The sequence below is a fragment of the Cebus imitator genome, unplaced genomic scaffold (assembly GCF_001604975.1).
Source record: "Cebus imitator isolate Cc_AM_T3 unplaced genomic scaffold, Cebus_imitator-1.0 Scaffold49, whole genome shotgun sequence".
NCBI classification, from domain to species: domain Eukaryota; kingdom Metazoa; phylum Chordata; class Mammalia; order Primates; family Cebidae; genus Cebus; species Cebus imitator.
The window spans coordinates 2,362,064-2,387,802 of NW_016107364.1; the positions used below are offsets into that span (position 1 = coordinate 2,362,064).

The 25,739-nt window shown below is 36.0% G+C and overlaps 1 protein-coding gene across 1 annotated transcript; it reads right to left on the reverse strand.

Moving 5' to 3' along the window:
- Positions 1–1,682: 1,682 nt before the first annotated feature.
- On the reverse strand, positions 1,683–2,534 carry LOC119471078 (transmembrane protein 243-like). Its single transcript, XM_037738132.1, has one exon. It carries the CDS (start codon positions 2,532–2,534, stop codon positions 2,160–2,162), a length of 375 nt encoding a protein of 124 aa, XP_037594060.1. The 3' UTR covers positions 1,683–2,159.
- Positions 2,535–25,739: the final 23,205 nt, after the last annotated feature.

Consider the following 25,739-nt stretch of genomic DNA (forward strand, 5'->3'; position numbering starts at 1 on the left):
GTTTATGTGAGTCCTTATGTGTCAGGTGAGTCTTTGAAGACAGCAGATACTTGGTTGGTGAATTCATATCCATTCTGCCATTCTGTATTTTTTAAGTGGAGCATTTAGCCCATTTACATTCAATAATGCAAGGCACTATTCTATTCATCATGCTATTTGTTGCCTGAACACCTTGTTTTCTTTTTTTTAATTGTATTTTGATTTTATAGGTCCTGTGAGATTTATGCTTTAAGGAGGTTCTGCTTTGATATATTTCAAGGATTTGTATCAAGATTTAGAGTTCCTTTTAGCAGTTCTTGTAGTGTTGGCTTGGTCGTGGTGAATTTTCTTGTCACCTGTTTGTCTGAAAAAGACTATCTTTCCTTCATTTATGAAGCTTAGTTTTGCTGGATACAAAATTCTTGGCTAATAATTGTTTTGTTTAAGGAGGCTGAAGATAGGACCCTACCCCTTTTAGCTTGTAGAGTTTCTGCTGAGAAATCTGCTGTTAATCTGATAGGTTTTACTTTATAGGTTACCTGGTCCTTTTGCCTCACAGCTCTTAAGATTTCTTCCTTCATATTAACTTTAGATAACCTGATGTCTGTGCCTAAGTGATGATCTTTTTGTGATAAATTTCCCAGGTATTCTTTGAGCTTTTTATATTTGGATGTCTAGATCTGCAGCAAGGCTGGGAAAGTTTTCCTTGCTTATTCCCTCAAGTATGTTTTCCAAACTTTTAGATTTCTCTTCTTTCTCGAGAACACCAATTATTCTTAGGTTTGGTCATTGAACATAATCCCAAACTTCTTGGAGACTTTGTTCATTTTAAAAAAATTCTTTTGTCTTTGTTTTTGTCAGATTGGATTAATTGTTCATAGTAGCCATGAAAACCTTGTCTTCAAGCTCTGAAATTCTTTCTTCTGCTTGTTCAATTCTATTGCTGAGACTTTCTGGTGCATTTTGCATTTCTTTAAGTGTCTTCTTTATTTCCAGAAGTTGTGATTGTTTTTTATTTATACTATCTATTTCACTGCAGATTTTTCCCTTCATATCTTATATCATTTAAAAAATTTCATTAAGTTGGACTTCACCTTTCTCTGGTGCTTCCTTGATTAGCTTAATGTGGACTTTCTGAATTCTTTTTCTGGCAATTCAGGGATTTCTTCTTGGTTTGGATCTACTGCTGGTGAGCTAATATGATCTTTTAGGGGTGTTAAAGAACCTTATTTTGTTATATTACCAGATTTTTTTTTCTGGTTCCTTCTCATTTGGGTAGACTATGTCACAGGGAAGATCTGGGCCTCAGGGGCTGCTGTTCAGATTCTTTTGTCCCATGGGATGCTCCCTTGATGTCATGCTCACACCGTTTACCTAGGGATGTGGCTTCCTGAGAGCCAAACTGTAGTGATTGTTATTTCTGTTCTGGATATAGCCACCCAGTGGAGCTACCAAGCTCTGTACTGGTACTGGGGGCCGACAGGGGGAGTGTCTGCACAGAGTCCTGTGACGTCAACCATCTTCGGATCTCTCAATCAGGGATAGCAGCACCTGCTATGGTGGAGGTGGCAGGGGAGTGAAATGGATTCTGTGAGGGTCTTTAATTATAGTTTTGTTTATTGCACTAGTTGTGTGCTGGTTGATCTCTTGACAGAGGGTGGCGCTTTCAACAGAGTAAGGAAACTTTCTCTCTCTTTTTTTTTTGGTATAAATTATTTTATTTATTATTGTAATTAGATCTTCACAAAGTTGTCTTTTGACTGTTTTGTTAATGTGAAATTAAATTGTAGTTATAAAGCAAAAGTTGGTTGCCTAGGGAACAATCGTATATTCAGTTTAACAAAATAAAAGAATATTTGTCTTAAAACACAAGATTTTGTTTGTTGCATAGGCTTTTGCCATGCAATCACATTATAAAAATGTTCATTTCTAAAGTGAAAATTTCTTGTGCTGTTTGAGCTTTAAGGGTTGGAATGTTTAGGTGCAACGTCAGCTCTTTAAAAAGCAAAGTGATCCAAGATATGTCTCCCTTGCAAGAGGGAATTTTACATTTACAATTAACATGAAAATCATGTATCAGACTTCTGCAGGAGATTCTTCAGCGTACCTTATCCAAAAATTACTCACTATCCTAATGTATCATTTTGAAGAGTCCTGGTAAGTACTTCCCCTTGGCAGCCTCACCTTCCCACATCATGGAAGTACAGGTTTGCACATATACACAACATGATGATAGAAAATATGATATAGTAAATTAGCTTTCTAAACTTCGGTTCTAAGTCTCCTTGTCGATACCAGTAGATAAGTATGCAGGCAGTAATGCTACTCAAAGAGATGCAGACAGCAAAAAATATATTCAGCGGTTTCGGAGGTAGTTGAGGGAAAACAAAAGCACTGATCAGCGTTACTAGAATCAGTAAGGATGTTAAACTGCCAACAACTAAATTGATGATTCGATCCTTGGTGGACGTCTCCCCGAATAGAGGTCTGTTGTCCAGGCCACTGGTGCCATAGGTCCTGGTAGCAAAGTCCTCCATTTTGGGGTTTCTCATCATGTCTTTTTTTTGTGTGTGTATCAGTTATCTCATCCTGATAAAGCGTGAAGCAAGTTGGAATTCGTCCAAACCACACATCTCGAAGCACATCTTTGTCATCTGTCATTCTTCCAGTGGTTAAAGCAGTACATACAGGCTAAATTCTTTTTTCAACAAAAGCCAAACTGAAGCGACGGCTCCTCCTTCCGGCTCCCTGCACTGGTGGGGATGCCTGGATCCTGGGCTCTGGTGGGGCAGCCGGGCAGGTTGCCCTCCTGACACACTGTCCTGCGGTATGCGGCAGCAGAACCTTTTTTTTTGTAGGAAAAAATGGTTTTGTACATGGGATGAAACAATATAAATTCAAAACTTACAGATAAGGGTTAGCTCTATCACTCAACTCTTTAATTGAAAAGTTTATATGAATATCCAGTCAAAACCAACAAGATATTGCCCTTGAAATGTTATCTATACATTTCCAAGGAGACCACAGGACTGTATACTGTCTTGGAATGTCCTCAGAAGGCTCTGTCATGGAAGGTCCCCTTCCACCAAATCTTGGGAATAGTAGTGATATCCCTCCACCCAACACAAATATGGGCACCTGTTTTTCTTCATATAGAACAGGGGCTTCTGGTCTGGTCATATCCCTAGAGACTTACGAGAGACTAGCTGACCATTTAAAAAATAATCATCTGAGTTGTTCAGCCATTCAGCTCCCCTTTAAAAATCAAAGATATCTCCAAGCAACGCATCTCTCTTCCAGTTGTCTTGAACCAGGTGGGCAGCTGTTTCAGGGGTTTTCTCTTGCCCAATCCCCACTAAGAAAGTTCTGAGAGCATGCACGGTCTCTGTGTGGTGTGACTGAAGGGAAGCTCAGGGCAGAGGCCTTGGACCTCACAGGGCTAAAGGACACATGGTCACAGTTTTCTGACTTAGGCTATAAAGGCTTGAGTTGGTTTTCCTTTTTACTGGACCCTCTTGGCCCAAATGACAATGACTGTAAGGACAGGTAAACCTCCTCACAGGGCCCAGGGCATGTTGATTGAAGTTAACCTGGCTTTAAAAAAAAAAAACAAAAAACAAAAAAAAAAAACAAACTTTCTGTGAGAAAATACTTTTTTCTTCCCAAGACCAGCTAGGAGATCTGTTGATGTGTATTATGGTAGCACTAATTGAGGTCCAGTGACAGGAAAGGGAATTAAAGATCTTGAAACAGAATTTCTTTCTTTCTTTTTTTTTTTGAGACAGAGTTTCGCTCTTGTTACCCAGGCTGGAGTGCAATGGTGCGATCTCGGCTCACTGCAACCTCCGCCTCCTGGGTTCAGGCAATTCTCCTGCCTTAGCCTCCTGAGTAGCTGGGATTACAGGCACGCGCCACCATGCCCAGCTAATTTTTTTTTGTAGTTTTAGTAGAGACGGGGTTTCATCATGTTGACCAGGATGGTCTTGATCTCTTGACCTCATGATCCACCCGCCTCGGCCTCCCAAAGTGCTGGGATTACAGGCATGAGCCACCGCGCCCGGCCTTGAAACAGAGTTTCTTTGAGAAAAGCATGAGTCAAGGTGGGAGACTCAAACTCAAGGGATGGACCTAAGAATTCAAAGTGTGATGTTGTTCCAATACAACTGATGCTAGAAAGTTCTCTCATTTCAGCCACGGTAGCACAGTGGCTGTGTGTGAGGACCACTAGCTGACCATGAGAGTATGAAATAAAATAAACTGCTGTCCCAACATTCAACTTGAGTCTTCTGTTGTGGCTTTTCTTGGGACCTGGACCAAAAAAGGCATCCTGGGATCTACTAATCCCAGGATTAGCAGATCAGATGGTGTAGGATCACTCACAGCATGCACAGTGTGGAAGAGAGAAGCAACAGCAGCATTGAACTTATTGAGTACCTGCTTGGACACAGGACTGAGCTCTCATCAGACTAAGTAAGACCTTGTGCTTCAAGCATATTGTACATGGGGGCACATGCCATGTGCAGGGAGGAGGATCTCATGAAGACAATGAGACTTCCGGTTAGGCAGCTTGGATCATGTGACTCGTCTGACATTTAAATAAATACTTTAAACTTCTTTAGTGATATATTGCCTTCTAGTGTGATAGACTGGTTGTTGAACAAAGGATGTTTTAAGGCAGGATATGCAATGATGTGAAGTCACAATCTTATCGACTCTTTACTATTTTTTTAAATCAGTATTTCCCACCACCCTTTATATTTTTTCATTCTGGTAGCTATGAATTCTTTTTCATATTTACTGCTCACTGAATAGTGGTACCACAGAAATACAAAGAGAAAGAAATTCTCAGCTTTTGAAGTTACAGAGCTGACTTCCCTAGTCCATAGCAGAAGGAATTACCTTGAGAAAAAATACTTTTTGAGATCCAGATCCTGGTGGGTTTTGGAGAATGAAGTAAAGTGCAATCTACTGAATGTGAGGCATTAAGAGATACAGTAGGTATAATAAAAATTATACATGAAGATCCTTAAATTCCAGGAAATAAACATTAGTAAGGTCAAAATTAAAGAAGGAATTTGGTCTCTTCTCTTTGCATTTATTTGCATTAATGCATAAATGCTGAAGTCTCTAAAGCAGTTGTAATTGCTGCTTTAGAAAGTCTTGGAATGCTCAGTTGAAGAAATGGAAACTGATAAAACTGTGGATATTAGAAATCTAGTGGGATGGGATAAGAATGTGGGTATCAGAAAAGTGATACCAGAAGGGCATGGGATAAAAAAATCTGACAGTTCCCTCTGATGTCATTCTAGATAGTTGCTTGATTCAGTTTGTTACCACCAGCATCCAAAGAAGAATCTAAGTTCATTTGTGAAGTAAGTGAAAACATTCACATCCTATAGACTGACAATAGCATACAAGTTATAATTGTGTTGAGTTCATGGATACCTCACAGATCCTCAGACATTTATGTCACCAAATTCTAATGTAAACTGATGAATCCCACCTGGTCTTAAAACGTTTCCACATGGAATTAAGTACTCAAATTCAGGGGGACATCCATGGAGCAATGAAGAAGAAAGAGGAGGGTATTGACCAAGCAGGTGAGCAGATGAGCAGAACCAACTTGGATGATCAGAGTTCATAGCCAGGTGTGATAGTTAATACCGAGTGTCAACTGATTGGATTGAAGGATGCAAAATATTGGTCCTGGATGTGTCTGTGAGCGGGTTGCCAAAGGAGATTAACATTTGAGTCAGTGGGTTGGGAAAGTCAGACCTACCCTTAATCTGGATAGGTACCATCTAATCAGGTGCCATCACAGCTAGAATATAAAGCAGGCAGAAAAATGTGAAAAGGCTCGACTGGCATAGCCTCCCAGCCTACATCTTTCTCCTATGCTGGAAGATTCCTACCCTTGAACATCAGACTCCAAGTTCTTCAGCTTTGGGACTCAGACTGGCTTCCTTGCTCCTCAGTTTGCAGAGGGTCTATTGTGGGACCTGTGGCCATGTGAGTTAATACTTTTTAATAAACTCCCCTTTGTATATATATCTATCCTATTAGTTCTGCCCTTCTAGAGAACTCTGTTGAATACACTGGTGAGGTTTGTATTTTTAGTAGATTGGATTATAAGATATGTTGATTTTCACATTAATGGGCTTGCTAGCAGTTGTTCTCCTACTCAAGGAGAATTGCTGTTGTCTTTCCATTTATCGATATATTATTGTGGATGAATTATCCTTTCATATTGCTTATCATAGAAGTTTGGATCAGTTTTTACTTGAAGGATATACCATTTCATTGAAGACCACAAAAATGTAAGACAAACAAAGGGAACTCTAAGATACTCAATTGTTAGCAAGTTGAGAGTCATCTTTGTTTCTAGGTGATGCTGGCAATTTGTAGGTAAAACCACAACGAGTTTCAGTGTAACATTCATATTTCTGTTGTTTAACATTCACGGAATGATGGTAGTATTGTAAAAAGAGCAATCCATCAGAGAAACCTTGATGTCTTAGCCGAGGCCCCTTCCACCAGCTTTGTGCAAAAACAAAAATGAAAGTGTGAGGATCCTCTTAAGGAAGGTGTCTCCATTGTTGTATAACTGAAAGTCTCTCACTCTCAGGCCATGATTTCTTCTTGGTTATTTCATTATATTTTGCAAAAACCTTAATAGTGAGGACTAAATAAAAGTTTATCTGTTTGGGTCCCCCATTGTGAATCTATCTTATGGTTGAGATTTATTTCCTCAATTAGGCCTTTGAACATTAGTATATCACAGAGCTTAAACACAACTGCGTTAGGCATTTCCATTTAACACAGAGCTTTTAGTGTGGTTCATGATGAATATTTTGCATTTTCCTTTTTTCTAAAGACCTAGGGAATTGTTATATAAGTTGTTAGTAATGTGTCTGTAAGAACAAAGCAATGTGGCTTAAACAGCTCAAAATCATGCTATGAAAGCTCCACTCTATCTAATTCATACACAATTCAGCAGCATTTTCCTCTGCTTTCCCCTAGGAAAATGTGAAATATGATGCCATATAGAATCATAGATTGGTAATGCTAATATTTCTTCTTCCCCAAATTTACTTGGAAGAAATTAAGAACATTGGCTTAATGGTTACAGGATGAAAATTCTGGGCCCAGTTCCGTTGTTTTTTTGCTGTGACCTCAGACAAGTCATACAAATTCTTGGAAGCAAGGTTTCCTCTTTGCAATGGGCAAATCTCAAAGAATGTTGGCATCTACTTAACATTCTTCCAAGTTGTGAAAATCAAAGACAGTATTAGATGGCACTGTGTTTGAAAATAGGAATTTATGATCGTTAGAGAAATGGAACTCAAAACCGCAATGAGAAACTGTCTCACACCAGTCAGAATGGCTATTATTGAAAAGTAAAAAAATAACAGATGCTGGTGATGTTGCAAAAAGGAACACTTATACACTGTTGGTGGGAGTGTAAATCAGTTCAACCATTGTAGAAAGCAGTGTGGTGACCTCAAAGACCTAAAGATGAACTACCATTTAATCCAGCAATCTCCTTACTGAATATATACTCAAAGGAATGTAAATAATTCTATTATAAAGACACATGCACACGCATGTTCATTGTAGCACTATTCACAACAGCAAAGATATGGAATCAACCTACATGCCCGTCAGTGATAGACTGGATCAAGAAAATGTGGTACATACACACCATGGGATACTGTACAGTCATAAAACAGAATGAGATCATGTCTTTTTTGGGAACATGGATGGAGCTAGAGGCTTATCCTTAGCAAACTAATGCAGAAACAGAAAACCGAATACCACGTATTCTTACTTATAAGTGGGAGTTAAATGGTGAGAACACATGGACATGTGCCGTGAAACAACACATACTGGAGTCTATTGGAGGGTGAAGGGAGGGAGGAGAGAGAGGGTAAGAAAAAATAACTAAGGAGTACTAGGCTTAATATCTGAGTGATGACATAATCTGTACAATAAACTTTCATGGCACAAGTCTACCTGTGTAACAAATCTGCACTTGTATGCCTGAATTTAAAAGTTAAAAAAGAAAGTGGGGGTCTATATACATAATGAAAAATTAATGAGACAATCTAGAAAAGAGGGTGAATTTTTGTATATAATAAACTCAATATGTTCGGAATTGCCCATAGTGCAGTTGCCCACCTCCTCCCCCACCCCAGTTCATGCCTGTGGTTTTCACACTTCAGCCTAAATTATCTACCTCCTCCTTTCAGAGGTTGATATTCTATTGCTATAGGGAGTTATATGATATTTCATAAGATACATCAGGTGCAGCCTAATTGTCAGAGTAACCCAAGAGTTGTAAGTAGTTACCAACAATTGGAAGTCCATAATTTTTACATTTGTATCATTTCCTTCCTGTGGTGAGTGTTTGGTTATATCCAAGGTCTAATGAGTTTTGAAGGCAAAACTGACGAATTCACAGGATTCTCTATCTGCCTTGATAGTAGAATTTTCTCAAATCTGTGCACTGGAGCACCACATTGCTTTGAATTTAAACATTTAATCTTGTGGCATTCTTTTTAATCAAAGATTTTTTTTTGCCTTCTCTCGGCAAAATCTTTTAGAAATTTTACTTTTTGTTTTTTTCAGTAAACAAATCTTTATCTGACAAAAGAAATGGCTGGAGATGCACCTTCACAAAACCGCCACCGATGTTCCCCTGACGTGTGCTGCTCCAGTTTTATAAATTAGAAATCTGGTCATCTCAGCTTAGTTTCTAAGCAGTGCCAGCTGTCTTCTCTTTCCAACACTGCAAACATGCTTTGAAGCTGCTTCTGTATTTCTGTATTGTTGGTAACATTAGCACAGAAAGATTTGAAGACTATAATAACTGGAAAAGTTTACATAGCCTCACATAATTGACTATGGCAATAAAAAATATTGCCTGCTCTGTTTTGTAACAAAGTAGATATTGCTGTCTTTCAGATTTGAAGGGAAACAAAGTAAAGCCAAATTGTCTTTGCTGTGAAGCTTCCAGGTGAAAAGCTGCAAATCTATGTTGTAAAGTGTGTCTTTCCTGGCTGTGTATAGTAAATTACCATCCCATCCTGCTGTAGGGACAATATGTTTTCAGCTTAATGAGTCAGATGCTTTGTGTTTCCTCCTGCTATTTAGTGCAAGGCAAATGGGCGCATAAAAAGAGAACAGAATCCAGGGACATCATCATTTTAGTTTATTACCTTCAAATAATTGTCAGATAAAATAGTTATGTGGATTTTTTAAAAATCAAGAAATATAATCCACCAATTTTGTGTTTTTCTCTTTGTATAAAGAAAAAATTCAAAGTGAATCACAGATAGCTAGGAGTTGCTTTGAATTACAGTAGTAATTGTTAATCACATGCTACCTCATTCACAAGGCTCTGGTCTTAGCAAGTACATTTTTAGTAAAAAAAAATAAGTTGTTTGTTTTGGTTACTGTTGCATTATTTAAAATCAAAGAGCAAGTTAGACTTAATCTTACCTTTACTTTGTGTGGTTTCAGGTTTATTTGTTTGCTGAAGTTTGATAGGCATTTAGGAAAACATCTGTGAAAGGACCAGATTTGTTCTTTCCATATTCGTTACTACACCTTTAAAAATGAGTGTGACAAGACACGCTTAAACAACAAAATCATTATGGGAACTCCTCTGACGTGTTATTAATAATTCAAACATTATTCAATCAATTTTCGCAAGACAAAACCACTGTGGGGTACTTTGGAAACAGGTATGAGGCAAAATAAAAAATGTTCTTATACTGATATGTTAAAACAAGAATCACAAAATCAAATTCATTCTAAGGTAGAAGATAAACACAACTAATGGCTACCACCAGTGTTTGCAAAAGGAGAGAACAATAAAAGCACCACTTCCCAGGTATTTTAGGGGTAATAGAAATAAACCTCTAAAGAGAAGCATAAAATATTTATTGAGGAGTACACTGTACACTCTAGAATTACATAGGGCTGGTGACAGTGATTAAATGTTCTGTGGCTACATAGAGAGATGCTGAGGTTTTAATGTACAAGATATTGATTATACGATGAATCCCAACAGTTTGTTTCCTGTGGTTGCTTGCAGCATGGGGAGAAATGAAAATAACACATGCAATTCTGTAGGCTATGTTCCATGCAAAATGGAGCAGATGATGAGCTAAATGAAGGATGAGTTTCCTTTTCTCATTCATAAATGCAAGAACTGCGTAATGAGTTAATCTGTCTGAAATGAGGAAGTATAATTATACCATATAATTATTAAAAATGACAATGAAATATTGCAGTTTTCAGTTCAACTTTAAGACTGGCCTCTTACTTGGTTTTCATTTAATATTTCAACGTACAATGGTACCCACTAGGATTTGCCCCACTGGCAGAATTCAAGTGTATAAAATAGAGGGCCCTTAATTAAATTAGAGAAAAATATGAAAAAAATTGCATGTCTTGAAGTGACTTGATGGTATTTATGATTTCAAATAAATACTTGATGGTATTTATGTAGATGGGTACCATATAGACTATATTAAATTTTAGTTACTCCCTTGATTTTCCTCATCACATTTTACCTAATTTATTGTTTCACATCAAGGTTTAATTTTATTTATTAATTTGTTTTTTGAGACAGCATCTCATTCTGTTACTTGGGCTGGAGTACAATGGCACAATCACAGCTCACTGCGGCCTCGACCTCCTGGGCTCAGTTGATCCTTCCACCACAGCCTCCTGAGTAGCTAGAACTACAGGTGCTCACCATCACACTGGGCTAATTTTTGAATTTTTTGTACAGACAGGGTTTCATCATGTTGCCCAGGCTGGTCTCGAACTCCTGGGCTCAAGCGATCCGCCCACCTCAGCCTCCAGAAATGCTAGGATTATAGGCATGAGTTATCATGCTTGGCTAGCTTTAATTTTAAATAGAGTTACCCCAAGGTAAGAAGCAAATGGTTATGAAGGAAAACAGAAACACTGGATCAGCAGCAGGTGGCTAGATGCAGATCAGAATTTGACTATAAGGAAAAAAGAACTGAGACAGTCTTAAAATGACTGAAACAACTTTCCTATCCATGTGGTTCCAGCTCCCTCTTTCCAATATGCTCATGTTTTGATTACATTCCCCAGTGACCAGTTTTTGTAAAAGACCAGTCCCTTCACAGGAGTAAAGTGACAGCTGCCCTAGTCCTGTTTTTATTTTATTTTTTTAGTGTTTATAGGAAAATAAATGGAGTCAATTGCTAAAGGGAGCATCAAAGTTGACTCAGAAAATAAAATAAGACCCTTGTAGAAAGTTCTTGGTAATATTATTGTTTCTTTTAAAAGCAGTACCCTAGTAGATGATGAAATGAAAAGGTAAAGTGAAGTTCAAGGGTGAGAGTTTATGGTTAATGAGTTTTGGATGGCATTTTGTCCCAAGCCATTTTGTCTCTTTGCATTACTTTATACAAGAATGTTTAGATATTTTTGGAGATCATAGAATATATCTATATTCATATGTAAATACTTTAAATTCAATTTGTTGTATTTTATGATATTTGAAGTATAGTGTGGCAAACATAATATGGTATATTATACTATATACTTGCAGGTATTCATTTTGTAGATGGCATGACAATATCATGCTAATTTTTAAAGGTGAGAGCAATGTGAATGCTGTCTCTTCCTTCCTTCCTTCCTTCCTTCCTTCCTTCCTTCCTTCCTTCCTTCCTTCCTTCCTTCCTTCCTTCCTTCCTTCCCTCTTTCCTTCTTTTCTTTTTTCTTTTCTTTTCTGTTCTTTTCTCTTTCCTTTTCGATGGAATCTTGCTCTGTTACCCCGCTGGAATGCAGTGGCGTGACCTTGGCTCACTGCAACCTCTGCCTCCTGGGTTCAAGTGATTCTCCTGCCTCCGCCTCCTGAGTAGCTGGGACTACAGGCACGTGCCACCATGCCCAGCAAATTTTTGTATTTTTAATAGAGACAAGGTTTCACAATGTTGGCCAGGGAATGGTCGTGATCTCTTAACCTCGTGATCTACCCTCCTTGGCCTCCCAAAGTGCTGGGATTGCAGGCGTGAGTTACTGCACCTGGCATGAATGCTTTCTTGTAGTTACTTGGAATGGTAAGCTGCCATGTGAAGAATGATATATTAGTGATTATCCTTGTCTAGAACTTAAAAGATTGATGTCATTGAATATATTTAAGGTTTTCGAATTAAAAAATAATGTTTGTCACAGATAATGTTAGAGAAGAGAAAATATTTATAAACAATTTTTATTGATAAAAATTCCTGATATCTATACAATTAGAGATCATGTCATGGTCAGCTTTAATGTCCAGTCACTCAGTTTCAATAATTATCAGCGTTCCTCACCTGGGGAACTACTTTGAGGCAAATCCCAGACACGATAGCATTTCTTTTATAAATATTTGAATGTGTATCTCTAAAGGAAATCATCTTATTAAAAAAAATAAAACCACTATACAATCATTATGCACAAAACTTAGCAATGATTCCCTGATATAACAATGATTCCTCAATGTCACCAAGCTGTGAGTGTTCCAATTATCCCAATTGCCTTTACATGATTTTTTAGTGTCTTTTTGTTTGTTTGTTTGAATCAGGAACAAATGAGTTTACACCTAGGTAACCCATTTTTTTGTAACAATAACTCTTGTTAGAAAAGAATTTGCCTTTTGGAGCTTAGAAATCCACTTCCACAAATACATCTGATGGTTCTGCCTTATATTTATAGCTATATTTGATTATCTTTCTTGAAAATGTACACCTCTTAGGTATTTTCCTCTGAAGAATCATTCAGACCAAGGAACCTTTTAGGTGTTGGCTTTCTTTTATGAATCCTACAAAAGAAATGCAACTCTCTAAAGTAAAAGGTGACCCACGAGTCTGATGACATTTAATTTGGGCGCTAATATTTACGTGGTGACCACAACTACTATGAATCTAAAGTGTATTCTTTCATCTATTTTATCTTGTCAAAAATTTCATGACTTTGACCTTTTCTTTCCCTACAATCTCTACATATAGTAGAATTTTAAAAGTATTTTTGGCAATCAGGATTTTCTTCTGATCGTTGTGTGAAAAAGAAACATTTATGATCTTGAAAAAAGCATATGTTAACTTCCTTTGAATTCTTTAGATCAGCTAAAAGATGAATTTGCCATTTTAAGAATATGATATTGAAAAGATCTGTCTTCAAAGTGAACCCATGCAGGAATACTTTTTTATCCTAGGGAATTTATATTTTTTAAAGGAACCAGCAATCAAATTTGAAAACCAGTATGTACCCAATGGATCAGACTTTTCAAAGAATCATGTCTCAAAAATAGAGCTTTTGATTTCTTAAAATGATCTCTGAAGTTCCATTTTGAAATACATAAGTCAACAAATTGAATTTTAATGGAAAATCAAGGGTGTTTTTTGAAAGGCCCTTGCATGAAAAATATAAAGACAGGGAATTATCATCTTGTATAACAGCATTGACTTCACTCCAATAATTTTAATGAAGAAAGCAGCTTGCTTGTTTCAAGTAACAGAACTGGTATATCCCACTTTTCCCCCTCTGGTATATCCCAATTTTCCCACTTACCAGCCTCTGAAACACCTGGCTGACCACCAACCACTAAAATCTTAATTGTGTATTCTTCATCCACTTCAAATTAAGTTCAAATTAAGAGGCAAGTTGTAGTTGCCTCTTTATAGTTGTCATTGTATATGTATCTTTTTACTATAAAATAATGAACTAGAAGATTGGACAACCGTGTTGTATTCAATACACTCCATAAAACAATAAAAATATAAATTCCCCCCCTCCATTTGGCAATATAATATTGAAAATATAAAAACACATGGATTCTATGTACATTAAATGTTTGAAAAATAATGCTATGAGATTTATAATATTATCACCATATATGAGTAGGACCTGAAATTGAGGGGTTAGATGACCCAACCACTGTTTTTTTACAGCAACAGACAGAGAAGTTCTTCAAGTTTGTGTATCACTACCAATCACACATGCATTCCACTTCAAGGTAGGGCCTCTCATACTAATGCATATATAAAGGAAAGGACAACTGGAAAATGAAAAAATCGAATTTCAGATCAAAGAGAGCTTCCCTTTGAGTGGGAAAAATTGAAGAAGTCAATAAGCAGTCACAATGAAGAGTAATTGCTGAAGGGTTAAATCTCTTTCTGAGTGTGAGAAGGGCCTTACATTTATAATGGTCCTCTGCATTTTTCCTCCTGTGTATTTGCTTAATGGGGAAAAAAGATAAACGTGTTAGCTCTTTATTAAGTTTTCTACATAGGATAATTACAAAAGAACCATGTAGTCATTGGAAAAGTTATTTTTTAGCCAAGCCAATGCCAGTGTGTCCTAATGAACAAAGGATATTTTTAAATCTTAAATTCAAATGCGTGTAGGTAGTTGAGTAATATGTCACATATTATGCTTTAATCTTGAATGTGTATGTATTCATGAATCGGTGGGAATATTTAAATTGTGTATGGAAAGGACTAAAAAGGGAAATACTAGCTGTCTTGTTATATGCACAATCTGCTTCTTGAGTTTTGGGCTTCATGTCCTCCACTCTATGGCCTGATATCTTTATTTTCTTGTTCACACTGTAGGTTTGCTTAGGAGTGGTATGTTGTGTCTGTGTCTGTATGTGCTTTTTTACAAAGACCTTAAAAGTTATCAATTTGAGGTGCTATGGAATAGTGATTTTATTTAATAGAAATTTATTTCATCTGGAATTCTCCCAATAAATATTATTGAAACAAAATAATTTTATATTCTTACTTTAATAACATGATGCTGTTTGATACAAACTTTAAAAAATTTGACCATGTATAAAAACTCATGAGAGTTTGAATAATCACTGTGAACATCTCAAGTCCTCAGTAGTTTCATGTGAAAATTTCGCAGTGCTGGCTTGTTAGTACTGTTTATTTCCATGGATAATTTTGTTTGGTGTCCTCTGTACTGTGTAGGGTTAGCTTGTGTGTTTGCTTACTGCTTGGCCCAAGGTTTTCCTGTGGGATGTGCTGTCTTAGTTTACAGGAGTGTTTGGTGGCTGGATTGTGTGCCCAGGGTGAGGGAGGGAGATGAAGGCTTTGTCTGCATTCTTCTTTAGGAGTCTTCTGCGAGGATTCTATGCTGAAGAAGGAGGCTGTCTGAACTCAAGTGAATTCCATGAGCACACATCCAACTTATGTGTTTTTATGGGCATGAGTTTCTTCCATTCTTCGGTCATATCTCTTTATTTCATTTTTATTAAAAGATTAAAAATGGACAAAGACCTGAATAGACATTTCTTGAAAGACATACCAATTGCCAATAGGTATATGAAAAAATGCTCAACGCCGCTAATCATAAGGGCAGTGCAAAGCAAAACCACAATGAGATACCATCTCACCTTTGTTTGTTTTATGACGTAAAATAAACATTAGATTTTTGGGAAAACTTTATCAACAATATTTGGAATGGTAGGAAGTACAAATAAGCAAGACTTAAATTTAGCAGTAAGGTAAATCCATCTCATAAAGACTTTGAATTGAATTTAGAAAATAATCAGGGAATGCTAGATTTCTTAATAAATACCTGAGGCTCAAGGAGTCTAAACCTGTCTTTCCTCATGAGCAATAATTCAGTATTTGCTTGTTTAAGTGTTCATGGTGACTTTCTAGCATATAAACAACATGAAGTATAAGAATTGACTTAATATAGAAGACTGGTGCTGAAGGGTTTGTGCAAGTTTTCTGGCAATATTTCTACATTCAGTGGTCTCTCATATGCCTACATTGCTTTGGTCTACAATGATTTTAGTGCATCTGAAAGTTTCATCTTGAAGTGTGGCTTTCCTATACTCCTGGAGCTATATAAGGCAAACAAAAGCTGGCTTAGACTAGAGTCATTCCTGATAGGGATTTTTAGTCATACCTCTATTGGATAGGCCCATTTTAAACAGTAATAGAAGACTTTTACCTTGATTACTAAAATGGTACAACAACAATCCACCTCTTGATCCAAGAAAACCTAGCAAAAAGACATCCCCTTCATTAATTGATTGCTGACTCTGGTCTTTCAGAGAAATCAGAGAGAGATAGCAAAGGGTATATATCTGTTCTACTAGTCTGTCTAGAATAAAAACAGAAAGCCAGTTTGGGAGGTTTACTTATGGTGATTTAGGCTGCAGTGTACTTAGGGCATAAATGTTTAGCCCTTTATTTGACTTGATAATTCCTTAAAGTTCCCCTTGCAAGCTTGCTTGACTTTGAGGACTCAATGAAAGAAAAATGAATTCCTGGGTTGAGCTCTCCCAGTGATTGAAATTCCCACAAAATGTTAAACAGTAATATGTTTTTTGTCTTCCTGGGGCTTGTGTCTGCAGAGTAACCCCAGTAATTTCCTTCTTGTGGCTGACCTGGTGATTATTCATGAGTGTTTTCGCCTGCCTAAAGTTTCACTGATCTCTGCTCCAATACAATGACTTGGTTTAGTCATGTCTAGAGTCTATCCTACTTCAAACTGTGCTGTGGGTAATCTCTTATTTTATAATTGAGGGATTGGGCCCCTCAGATGTAAATTGAATGACTCATGGAAATGTAACACAAAAGCCAGTGATATGGTTTGGCTTTGTGTCCTCATCTAAATCTCGTCTTGAATTGTAATCCTCATAATCCCCACGTGTAGTGGGAGGGACCTCATGGGAGGTGATTGGATCACAGGGGCGGTTTCTCCCATGCTGTTCTTGTGATAGTGAGTGACTTCTGACAAGATCTGATGGTTTTGTAAAGGGCACGTTCCCCCTTTGCTTGTAGGTTCTTTCTCCTGCTGCCGTGTAGATGTGCTTTTGCTTCTCTTTCGCCTTCTACCATGGTTGTTAGTTTCCTGAGGCTGCCCCAGCCACGTAGAACTGTGAGTCAATTAAGTCTTTTCTTCATAAATTACCCAGCATTGGGTATATCTTTATAGCAAAGTGGGAATGGACTAATATATCCAGTGATGATACTGACACATAAAATAGATTTTCCAGAGCGAGACTTTCAAGGATTAAGACTCTTTCCTAGAATATAGCTAGTTCTAGTCCCCAAAGGAAAGTACATCCAGAGAATTGGATTAAATAAAGCCAAAAATTTGACTTCACATATTCAAAGCTTCAGACTTATGTTCATCTCCCCGACTCCACCCTCAATTAGGGAACTTAGAAGTGGTTGGTCATTCAACTCTGTCGGACATCTGGAACCTCAGCCTTTTGATAAGTGCCTATTTCTTTCAGTCTTGATAAGTTTCTCTGAAGGCTGGTTATAATCTGTCTCAATATTTAAATTATTTTAGACTCCTTGAATATCTGGACACATTTGGATGATATTTTAAATACTATTCATTATAGTGCAATTTAATAGGATATCTGAGTGCTAGAATTGGCAGGGGATTAAAAATGCTTCACTTTCTATGTTTGACAAAGTAGAACATTGCTTTCCTAAGGCAATGCTAGACCACAAATAATGGTCATACATTTCTATTCCAGGGGAAAGTTATTTTGGTTGTTTCTTGGCTGCCACATAAATCTAGGAGGAAGATGACCTCAGTTGGCCATCTAGTACTTTCTGCTCTCTCACTGTTAAACCATTAAAAAAAACTGAGAATCTTTCATATTTATAGAAGGCTTCTAGAGGTTGAAGCACTAAAAATCCTTATTTGTTTCTCCTCTAGAATCCTATTAATAATCATATTAATAGGACTGTAACATTATAACGACCTCAAAAATGATAAGTGCTCTGAGATACTAAAGTGTAGGAAACATATATTTATACCAGAGGAATAAAAATGATATAATTTTGTTTTAAAAATATTTCACTAACTTTTGTATTTAATTTCTAGGATCTCACGTAAGAAATTTAAGGTATTTGTTACAAAACTTCTTTAAGAGATTAGAAAAATGGTAGGAAGAATGATCAATTAATAAAACTAGAACTTACAAAATTGTTCTGAGGAATATCAAAGCATTTCCCATCTGAGGAGCTATTCTCTTGATAATAATTGTCACGCAAACAGAAGACTGCATTACAAAAATTGCTACTTGCTTTTATTATTGCCTTAAACAGAGTAAAATTGTATACGATAATTCCAAAATTATAATATGATTGCTATACTACTTGTAGCTCTTTCTCTAATATTCTATCTTGTCAAATTAAAGTACAGGAAAGTAAAATGACTTAAAAAGGCTCTACCATAGGGTCTAAGCACTAATAGGAGTTCCAACAGCATAACTGGTTATTCTCTAAATATATAAATACATATGACAAGATGCACTGTGCCATCGAGTTATGCAATCTGTTTTAGTATTGATTTCTTACATTTTATTTTATGCTTTTGATAAAACCAATTTCAAGAGCATATTACTGAAGCTTGTTGGTTTCTTCTGAACTGCAGCAAGCACAAAAGTTGAATATCTTGTGTGTTTGGGGATATATGTATGTGTATGTGGGAATATATGTATATAATTTGTATATTATGTATATATATGTATTATTAAATATATAACACAGTTATATATTAGTTTTTATAAAATTTACATGAATTTCCAAAAAATCTGAGATGTAGCTAAAAATGAAATTAGTGGATGGCCCTTTTTGGAGTGATAAATTTAGAAGTGAAATGTAACATGAATTTAAATTCTTTTTAAAAGAGTTCAGTAAGTAGTAAAAAAGGAATTGAGAATTTACTATGACTAGTATAATAGTTTTTGCAGTGTTCAACAAACTATCATTGTTTCATTGGCTGAAAATACATGGATGAAAGCCAAAGAACTATGTGATGACACTGGGTTATTAGTTCTTACAAATCCTGTATGCTAACACCACTTGAACAGAGTGGGCAGAAATGATCTGCTGTTCTGATTACACTGTCGTCTATTTATGTAGCATTTACTTTCATTTTTTGTTTATTTTTTAAAGGATTTAATAAATGTATTACGCTAAAGGAATAATAACAATACTCTGAATTTTATAGCACTCAAGACAATATTGCAGAGAAATATTACACCCATTTTTATCTTCATCATAAAGCTCATTGAGAAGTAGGTCAGGAATTCGTGTTGCATTTTAAAACAGGAATTTGTGTTTTATTTTAAAATGTTATTTAAATATTTCAGCACATGTGCAAACCTGACAGTTCATGTCATGTGTTTGCTCCCACAATGATATTGATCATACACTCTTAACAATTTGCCCTCAGTAATTTTATAGTATTTCTAAAATCTGTATTAATTGTAGACCTCAGTGTTCATATATAGAATATATGTTTGTACAAATAAATATTTGTCTATTTTTGGATATTCGGGTTGTTTTATTTCATTACTTCCTTTAGCACAAACTTGGATTGTGCTATACATTTTGTACTATAGCTTGCATTTTAACCTAACTTTTAAAGGCCATCTTTGTAAAGTGGAACATAAATATGTAAATTAATTACTTTAAGATTTCATTCTTTTGCAAAGATGTCTCCAATTTATTTATTTAAGTAATTGCTCCCCTACTGATAGATGCTTAGATATTTCTGTTTACATATCATTTTAAAGATATTCTTGATAAATTGCGGCTTACTTATGCCAGTAGTTCTGTTAGCTAGATTCTTAGATGTGAAATTTTTAAGTCAGAAAGGTTTGTGCATTCAAAATTTGATAGCTATTATAAAGCCACTTGGCCCAAAATAAGAGTATATTTTGTACTTCCAAAGACAGTATATATGCATTTACATTGCTCCATGCTGCTGTTGATACTTGCTATAATGAATTTTTAAAACTCTATGCAAACTGCATTGTATTGTATCCTCTTTGGATTTTCTCCGACTACTAGTAAGATGGAGCAGCTTTTTGAAAATTTAATAATTTGTATTTTCATTTTTTAATTTACATATAAATAGCCGTTGCTTATTATTTCATTGTTTATTTCCTTTGGTAATTCATAGTAGCTCTTTTGCTATTCTGAATTTTTTTGTCATATATATAAATATTTTCCTTTATGCTTTTGCTTGTTTCTTAACTTTGCTTATGGTGCCTTTGTTACACCTAAGTTTTTAAATGTATGCAATCAAAATTTTTTCTTCTTTATGCCTTCATACTTTGTGCACTGATTAAAATAATTTTTATAACACAGATGCTGTAGAACAAGATATTGAATGTATTATCTATTTTCTTATGCCATTTTTATGGGTTAGCTTTTCAAACTATTTGGAATAATTTTTTGTGTTTGGCATAAAGTTGTGATCTAACTTATCTTTTCCCTAATGGGTAGTGAATTGTTTCAATATCATTATTGAATTATTACACTGTTGAGGTAAAATGAAATGGTACTTTTATCATACACTAAGTTTATATTAAACCTTGGTCTTTTCCTAGATTTCTAGTATGTTTTGTTGATCTATTTGCTAAATGCTGCTCTGACTCTAGAATTAAAAAATTTTTACATCTTTATATCATGTTTTGAAAATTAAAAGCCAGTTCCCACCCTACTTCCTCATCTATCATGTTTGGATAGCTTTCCACATTTTATCTCCTAGATGTATTTTAGAATCAACTTGTCAATCACTCTAAAAATATACTGTTTGGATTTTGTGTGGGACTGAATCAACACTATTGTTTAATTTTGATGATTATTACATATTTTCTGCCTACTTCTAAGAATTTGAGCCTGGCCAGGGGGAAAATTTAGTTGTTCATTGTACTAATGTTATTAATCTGTTTTCTATTTATTTCTTTATTTTATAGATTAGAATATTTAGAGCTTAAAATTTTTTGACACTTGTTTTTATATGTAGAGTGAGGTACAGATTTTCAGTTTTTTTCTCTTCACGGTAAGTACCTAATTGTTCCACTTGCATTTACTGTATAATCAATCATTTCCCTACCATTTTGAATTGCCTGATTTAACATATACTATTTCTTCCTATGCTTGCATGTATTTCTATAATTTCTTTTCTCATCCACTATCCTATTTGTTTAAATCTATGTATATCAAATTGTCATGTTTTATTATTTACAAGGTTAATTCCTATGTATTCTTTTGTTTAATTTTTCTGCTTTCTCACATATTTATTTTTTCAGATGGTTATTATTAACAGTTTGTAAAATGTGTTTTTGTCTTCTTGTCCCATTTGCATTAGGATTCTGGCTGAAATTGCATTACATATGTATGCAAGTAGTGTTATAATCATTGACTTGTTGTGATATTGAGTGTACTGACCAAGAGAGAAACAGAGAGGGAGAGGGGGAAGGGGAGGTAAAATAGTTTATATTTACTCAGGTTATTTTTTTCTTAAAGTCATGCTGCGTGTGTGCTATATTCTATGATTCACTACAAGTTAAACACGTATTATCTTTGGTTTTCTCAGAAGACTAATATGGTTGAGTATAGGATTTCAAAAAGGACTGGAAAGATGATACCACTGTTTTGTAGAGTCTCATGTGAGAACTTTGATGAATCTTTCCGTTGTTACTGTTTGTTCCTACCATTGAATGCTTGATCCTCTCTTTGTCTCAGTTATTAGACCAGTTTATCAGGATTGGTCCAGGTGTTTATCTATTTCTTTGTCTCTTCTTCTTTACTTTTTTCTTTCTTTATACTTGGCAAAACGTTTAAATCTGGAACATCATGTCTTTCTTTCACTGAGGGGAATCTTATTTCTTTGTTAATTGCTTCTTTGATACATATGAGTTATGGAGTTGTTTTCTATATTACTTTCGTATAAAACTACTATTATTTGGATATTATATTAAATATGACAAAGCTTAATACCTCTTATTTTTTAATGAAAATGTTTCATTTTTATGTATTCTCTGTGACATAAAAACCTTCAAGTTTATGTTCGAAATACTTAATTGAGTTTTCATCAGTGTGCATTTCATTTTTCCACTGACTCTATTGAATTTTTATTTCTGAAATTCCATTTTTCTCCCAGTTTGTTTTTTTTTAAAAAAATTCACAACTTGTTTCTCTATTGTGGCAGTCTAGTTTGATATTTAATGTAGCATCTTCTTATAAATAATGTGTTACTTGAGTAAGAGATCTTTTTCTTGCTTTTTTAAAAGTAAAATAAGATAATTTATTCTTTTTCTCTATGAAATAAACAAATTTATTTTTTTCCCATTAAATCTACTTCAAAACTACTCACGTGTTCCTGATTGTTCACAGTAATAGTATCATTTTATTCCCAAACTCTTACTTTTATTGATTATGCATCATTTTTCATTGTTCACCCTTTCCACATACACATAGATGCGCCAGCATTGTCGGTAGAGCTAAGTAAATGTCAGTTACCTAACCAACTCCACAGGTCCTGCTGGTGTCTCTCAGATATTGATAACATAGGAGATTCTCTGTTTTTTGAAAGGCTGATGGGCTGAGGGCCTTTAAAGTGTGCAGAGGGGCCTGTAGACTCTCTGGGCTCTTCAGTGAGTGTAAACTATTGATTCTATGGCAAGGGCATAGCTTTCTGTGTTAGTCTGTCTGGTGGAGAACTGAAACTTCATCAGGGCTGTGCACAGGAGATGATGCTTCCAAAGGCACTCCGTCTGTAGCAGCCAGGCTATCAAGTTTCTCAGGCTTTACCTCAAGTTGCATGTTTTTCTCTTAATGTTTGACTAATTGAATCATTTTGGTAGAAAATTGGAGGAGTCATGAGCATGTCAAAACTCTGCTACAAATGTTTTAGATAACCTCCATGCATATATTTCTGCTGTTGTAGATGAATGTATAGGTTAGGGGGTGGGGGATACATGCAGCCCATGCTGAGGAAGATTTTTACTATCATTTATCTGAAAGCGTTTCACTAAACCAAGATTTCCATTTCTAATTATGGGCAGAATAAACAGTTTGATATTACTCAATACCAAATCTTTGTTCGTAGCATACACTTTCCCACCAACCCCATTTGGATCAGTTGACTCAGGTTCCTTGAGGGATGTTTTGTTATGTGGCTATGAGGAGAGAATGCAACTCAAAAATTGTGTATTTCTTCAAATATGAAGAAAAACAATTTTTCTTTTCTTTTTTTAAAATAGGAAGGATGATAGATAGTAAGTAATGCCTGCATTTAAAATTTTCTAAGTAAAATTTCATGATGTATGGAAAGACCCAGAATTCTTAAGACTTAAATAACCATGTAGGAATTTTAGGTTAGTCAAATGGAAAAGTTCCAGACATTTACATATTGATTAAGAAAAATTTAGATGAAGTGTAAATCTTTTAATCATTGTATAAAATAAAAACAATTACATCTATTTCTCTTATTTGGATTACATAGAAGAGGGAACAGTAGCAAATGTATAACAACAGAATCAGGATTCTAAAAGCTTGTAATCAGGACTAATGCAGTGGCTCTAAATGAATGAAAATTGATTAGGACAAAAGTAAAGTTCTGGCGAGGTGCAGTGACTCACACATATAATCCCAGCACTTTGGGAGGCGAGGTGGATGGATCACCTGAAGTCAGGAGTTTGAGGCCAACATGGCCTACATGGTGAAACCCCATCTCTACTAAAAATACAAAAATTAGCTGGGTGTAGTGGCGCGTCCCTGTAATCCCAGCTACTCGGGCGCTGAGATAGGAGAGTTACTTGAACCTGGGAGGCAGAAGTTGCAGTGAGTCGAGATCACCACTGCATTTCAGCCTGGGCAAAGAGCTAGACTCCATCTCAAAAAAAAAAAAAAAAGTTCTAAACAACACCACAAGTACAAGACAAAGGAGAGATGAATGAGGTTGAAGTTCACATTATTGGCTATAGATGTTTTAGAATGATTTTGCAAGCACAATTTTGATTTAATGGAAAGGGTGATGCTAAAACTGGGTAAGTATGATATGGTGGAAGGCTTCACTTTTCTATCACTTCTGAAGACTGGCTCCATGATTTTAGAATGTTAGCTTAATTATTCAGAACTTCTGTTTCCTCAACGCCAAGTGGATCTCATACCACCTATTTGCAAATTTGTCATTATAAAATGAGATAAACTACCTTTACAGCAAATCTTGAAAAGGTCATCTATATCTAGCCTTTCCATTTTTTTTTTTTTTTCTACTCTATCAGGTTGTCAGTGCTGCCACCACCATTGCTGTAGTGAATCCCCCCATGACCTCTGCATTGCTACCTCCCGTGCTAGATTCTCAGCTCTTTAGGGCAGCATTTTTCACAGATGATCATTCCTTACTCCCTGAAACATGGTCTTCTTTTGGTGTCAAACACTGGTTTACCTCCCGGCTTTTGGGCCACTCTTTCTGTCTCCTTTGCTTGTTTTCCTTCATTTCTCTCACTTCTAGCTAGTAGAGTTCCCAGGCCTCAATCTTTGTACTTCTTTTCCGAGATGCCATTCTCAAGCTAATCTCATTAGTCTCATGACTTTAAATACTGTCTATATGTGGATGATTCTAAATTGAAATTTCAAACCTGACATCTCCTCTGAGTGCCAGATTGCATGTTCTACCCTTTTTAAAAAGATATATATATATATATATATATATATATATATATATATAGATAACAGGGCCCTTGCTATGTTGCCCAGGCTGATCTTGAATTCCTGAGCTCAAGTGATTCTCCCATCTCAGCTTTCCAAAGCCTTGGGTGGAGGCCACTGTACTTGGCCTACATTCTATTTTTGATATCTGAAACTAAATTTGTTCAAAATGGAACTCTTGATATAACCCCTGTAAACCTGTTCCTTCCTTAATGTCCCTCACCTCAGTAAACGGCAACTTTCCCAGTTGTTTGGGACAAACTTTTGGATTCTTTTCTTTCCTTCAGGGACTACATTTTGTCCATCAGGAAACTCTATTGGCTGTACTAAGAATCTAACTATTGCCCGCTATCTCCTTTGCAAATGCTCTGGGTCTAGTCCTCCATCACTTTGCCCGGATTATTGAAATACCCTCCTCACAGGTTTCCTGCTCTGACCTTGTCCTCTTTTCAAAGTCTGTCTTCAGCACAGCAGCCAGATGATCCTTTTAAAAGATGTCAGTGTATGTTACTCATTTGCTCCAAGCCTCCTTACATCTCATTCAGAATAACAGTTCTACCTTTCCTGTGACTTACAAAGGCTTACATATTGGCTCACTCCCCAACTCTTGCTGGTTGCCTCCAACTGTATCATCTATTCCTTCTATCCCAACACTCCACTCTGGCAACCTGGCCTTTTTTGCTGTTCTTCAAACATGCCAGACCTGCTCCTACATTTTCCTTTGCTAGCCCTCATCCCTGGGATGTCTCCACCTCTGAAATCATCTCCAAGCTTAGTTGTTTCCTAGCTGGGATGGTATGGAGGAGATTCAAGTATCATAGGGATAGTTGAACTAGTTGGTATTTAAAATGCCTTCTGCTGCTGAGGTTTTATTAATGAATCAATGGGAAGAAATTCATTATATACTATATGCTGTTTATTAACTTTTCACTGGGTGCTGAACAGCTCATTTGTGGCAGGTCAAAATGGATACCTTTCATTGTATATACACATAGTTCTAAAACTTTTTATCAGTGAACAGTTTTCACTAACTTTACTTAGAGCCTCATGCTCAGTACACAAAATCAATGCAAGTGGCTTAATGTAAGGCTGATGATAGGCTGGTAAGCACCCGTGGGCTCACACCATTATATAGAGGAGGTATTCATTCTGACTGGGTTTTACCTATGGGAACCAATTGCTAAATGCTTTGACCGGAGCCTGTGAAGTTCCTTGGGTAAAGCAAGGCAGAGAGGT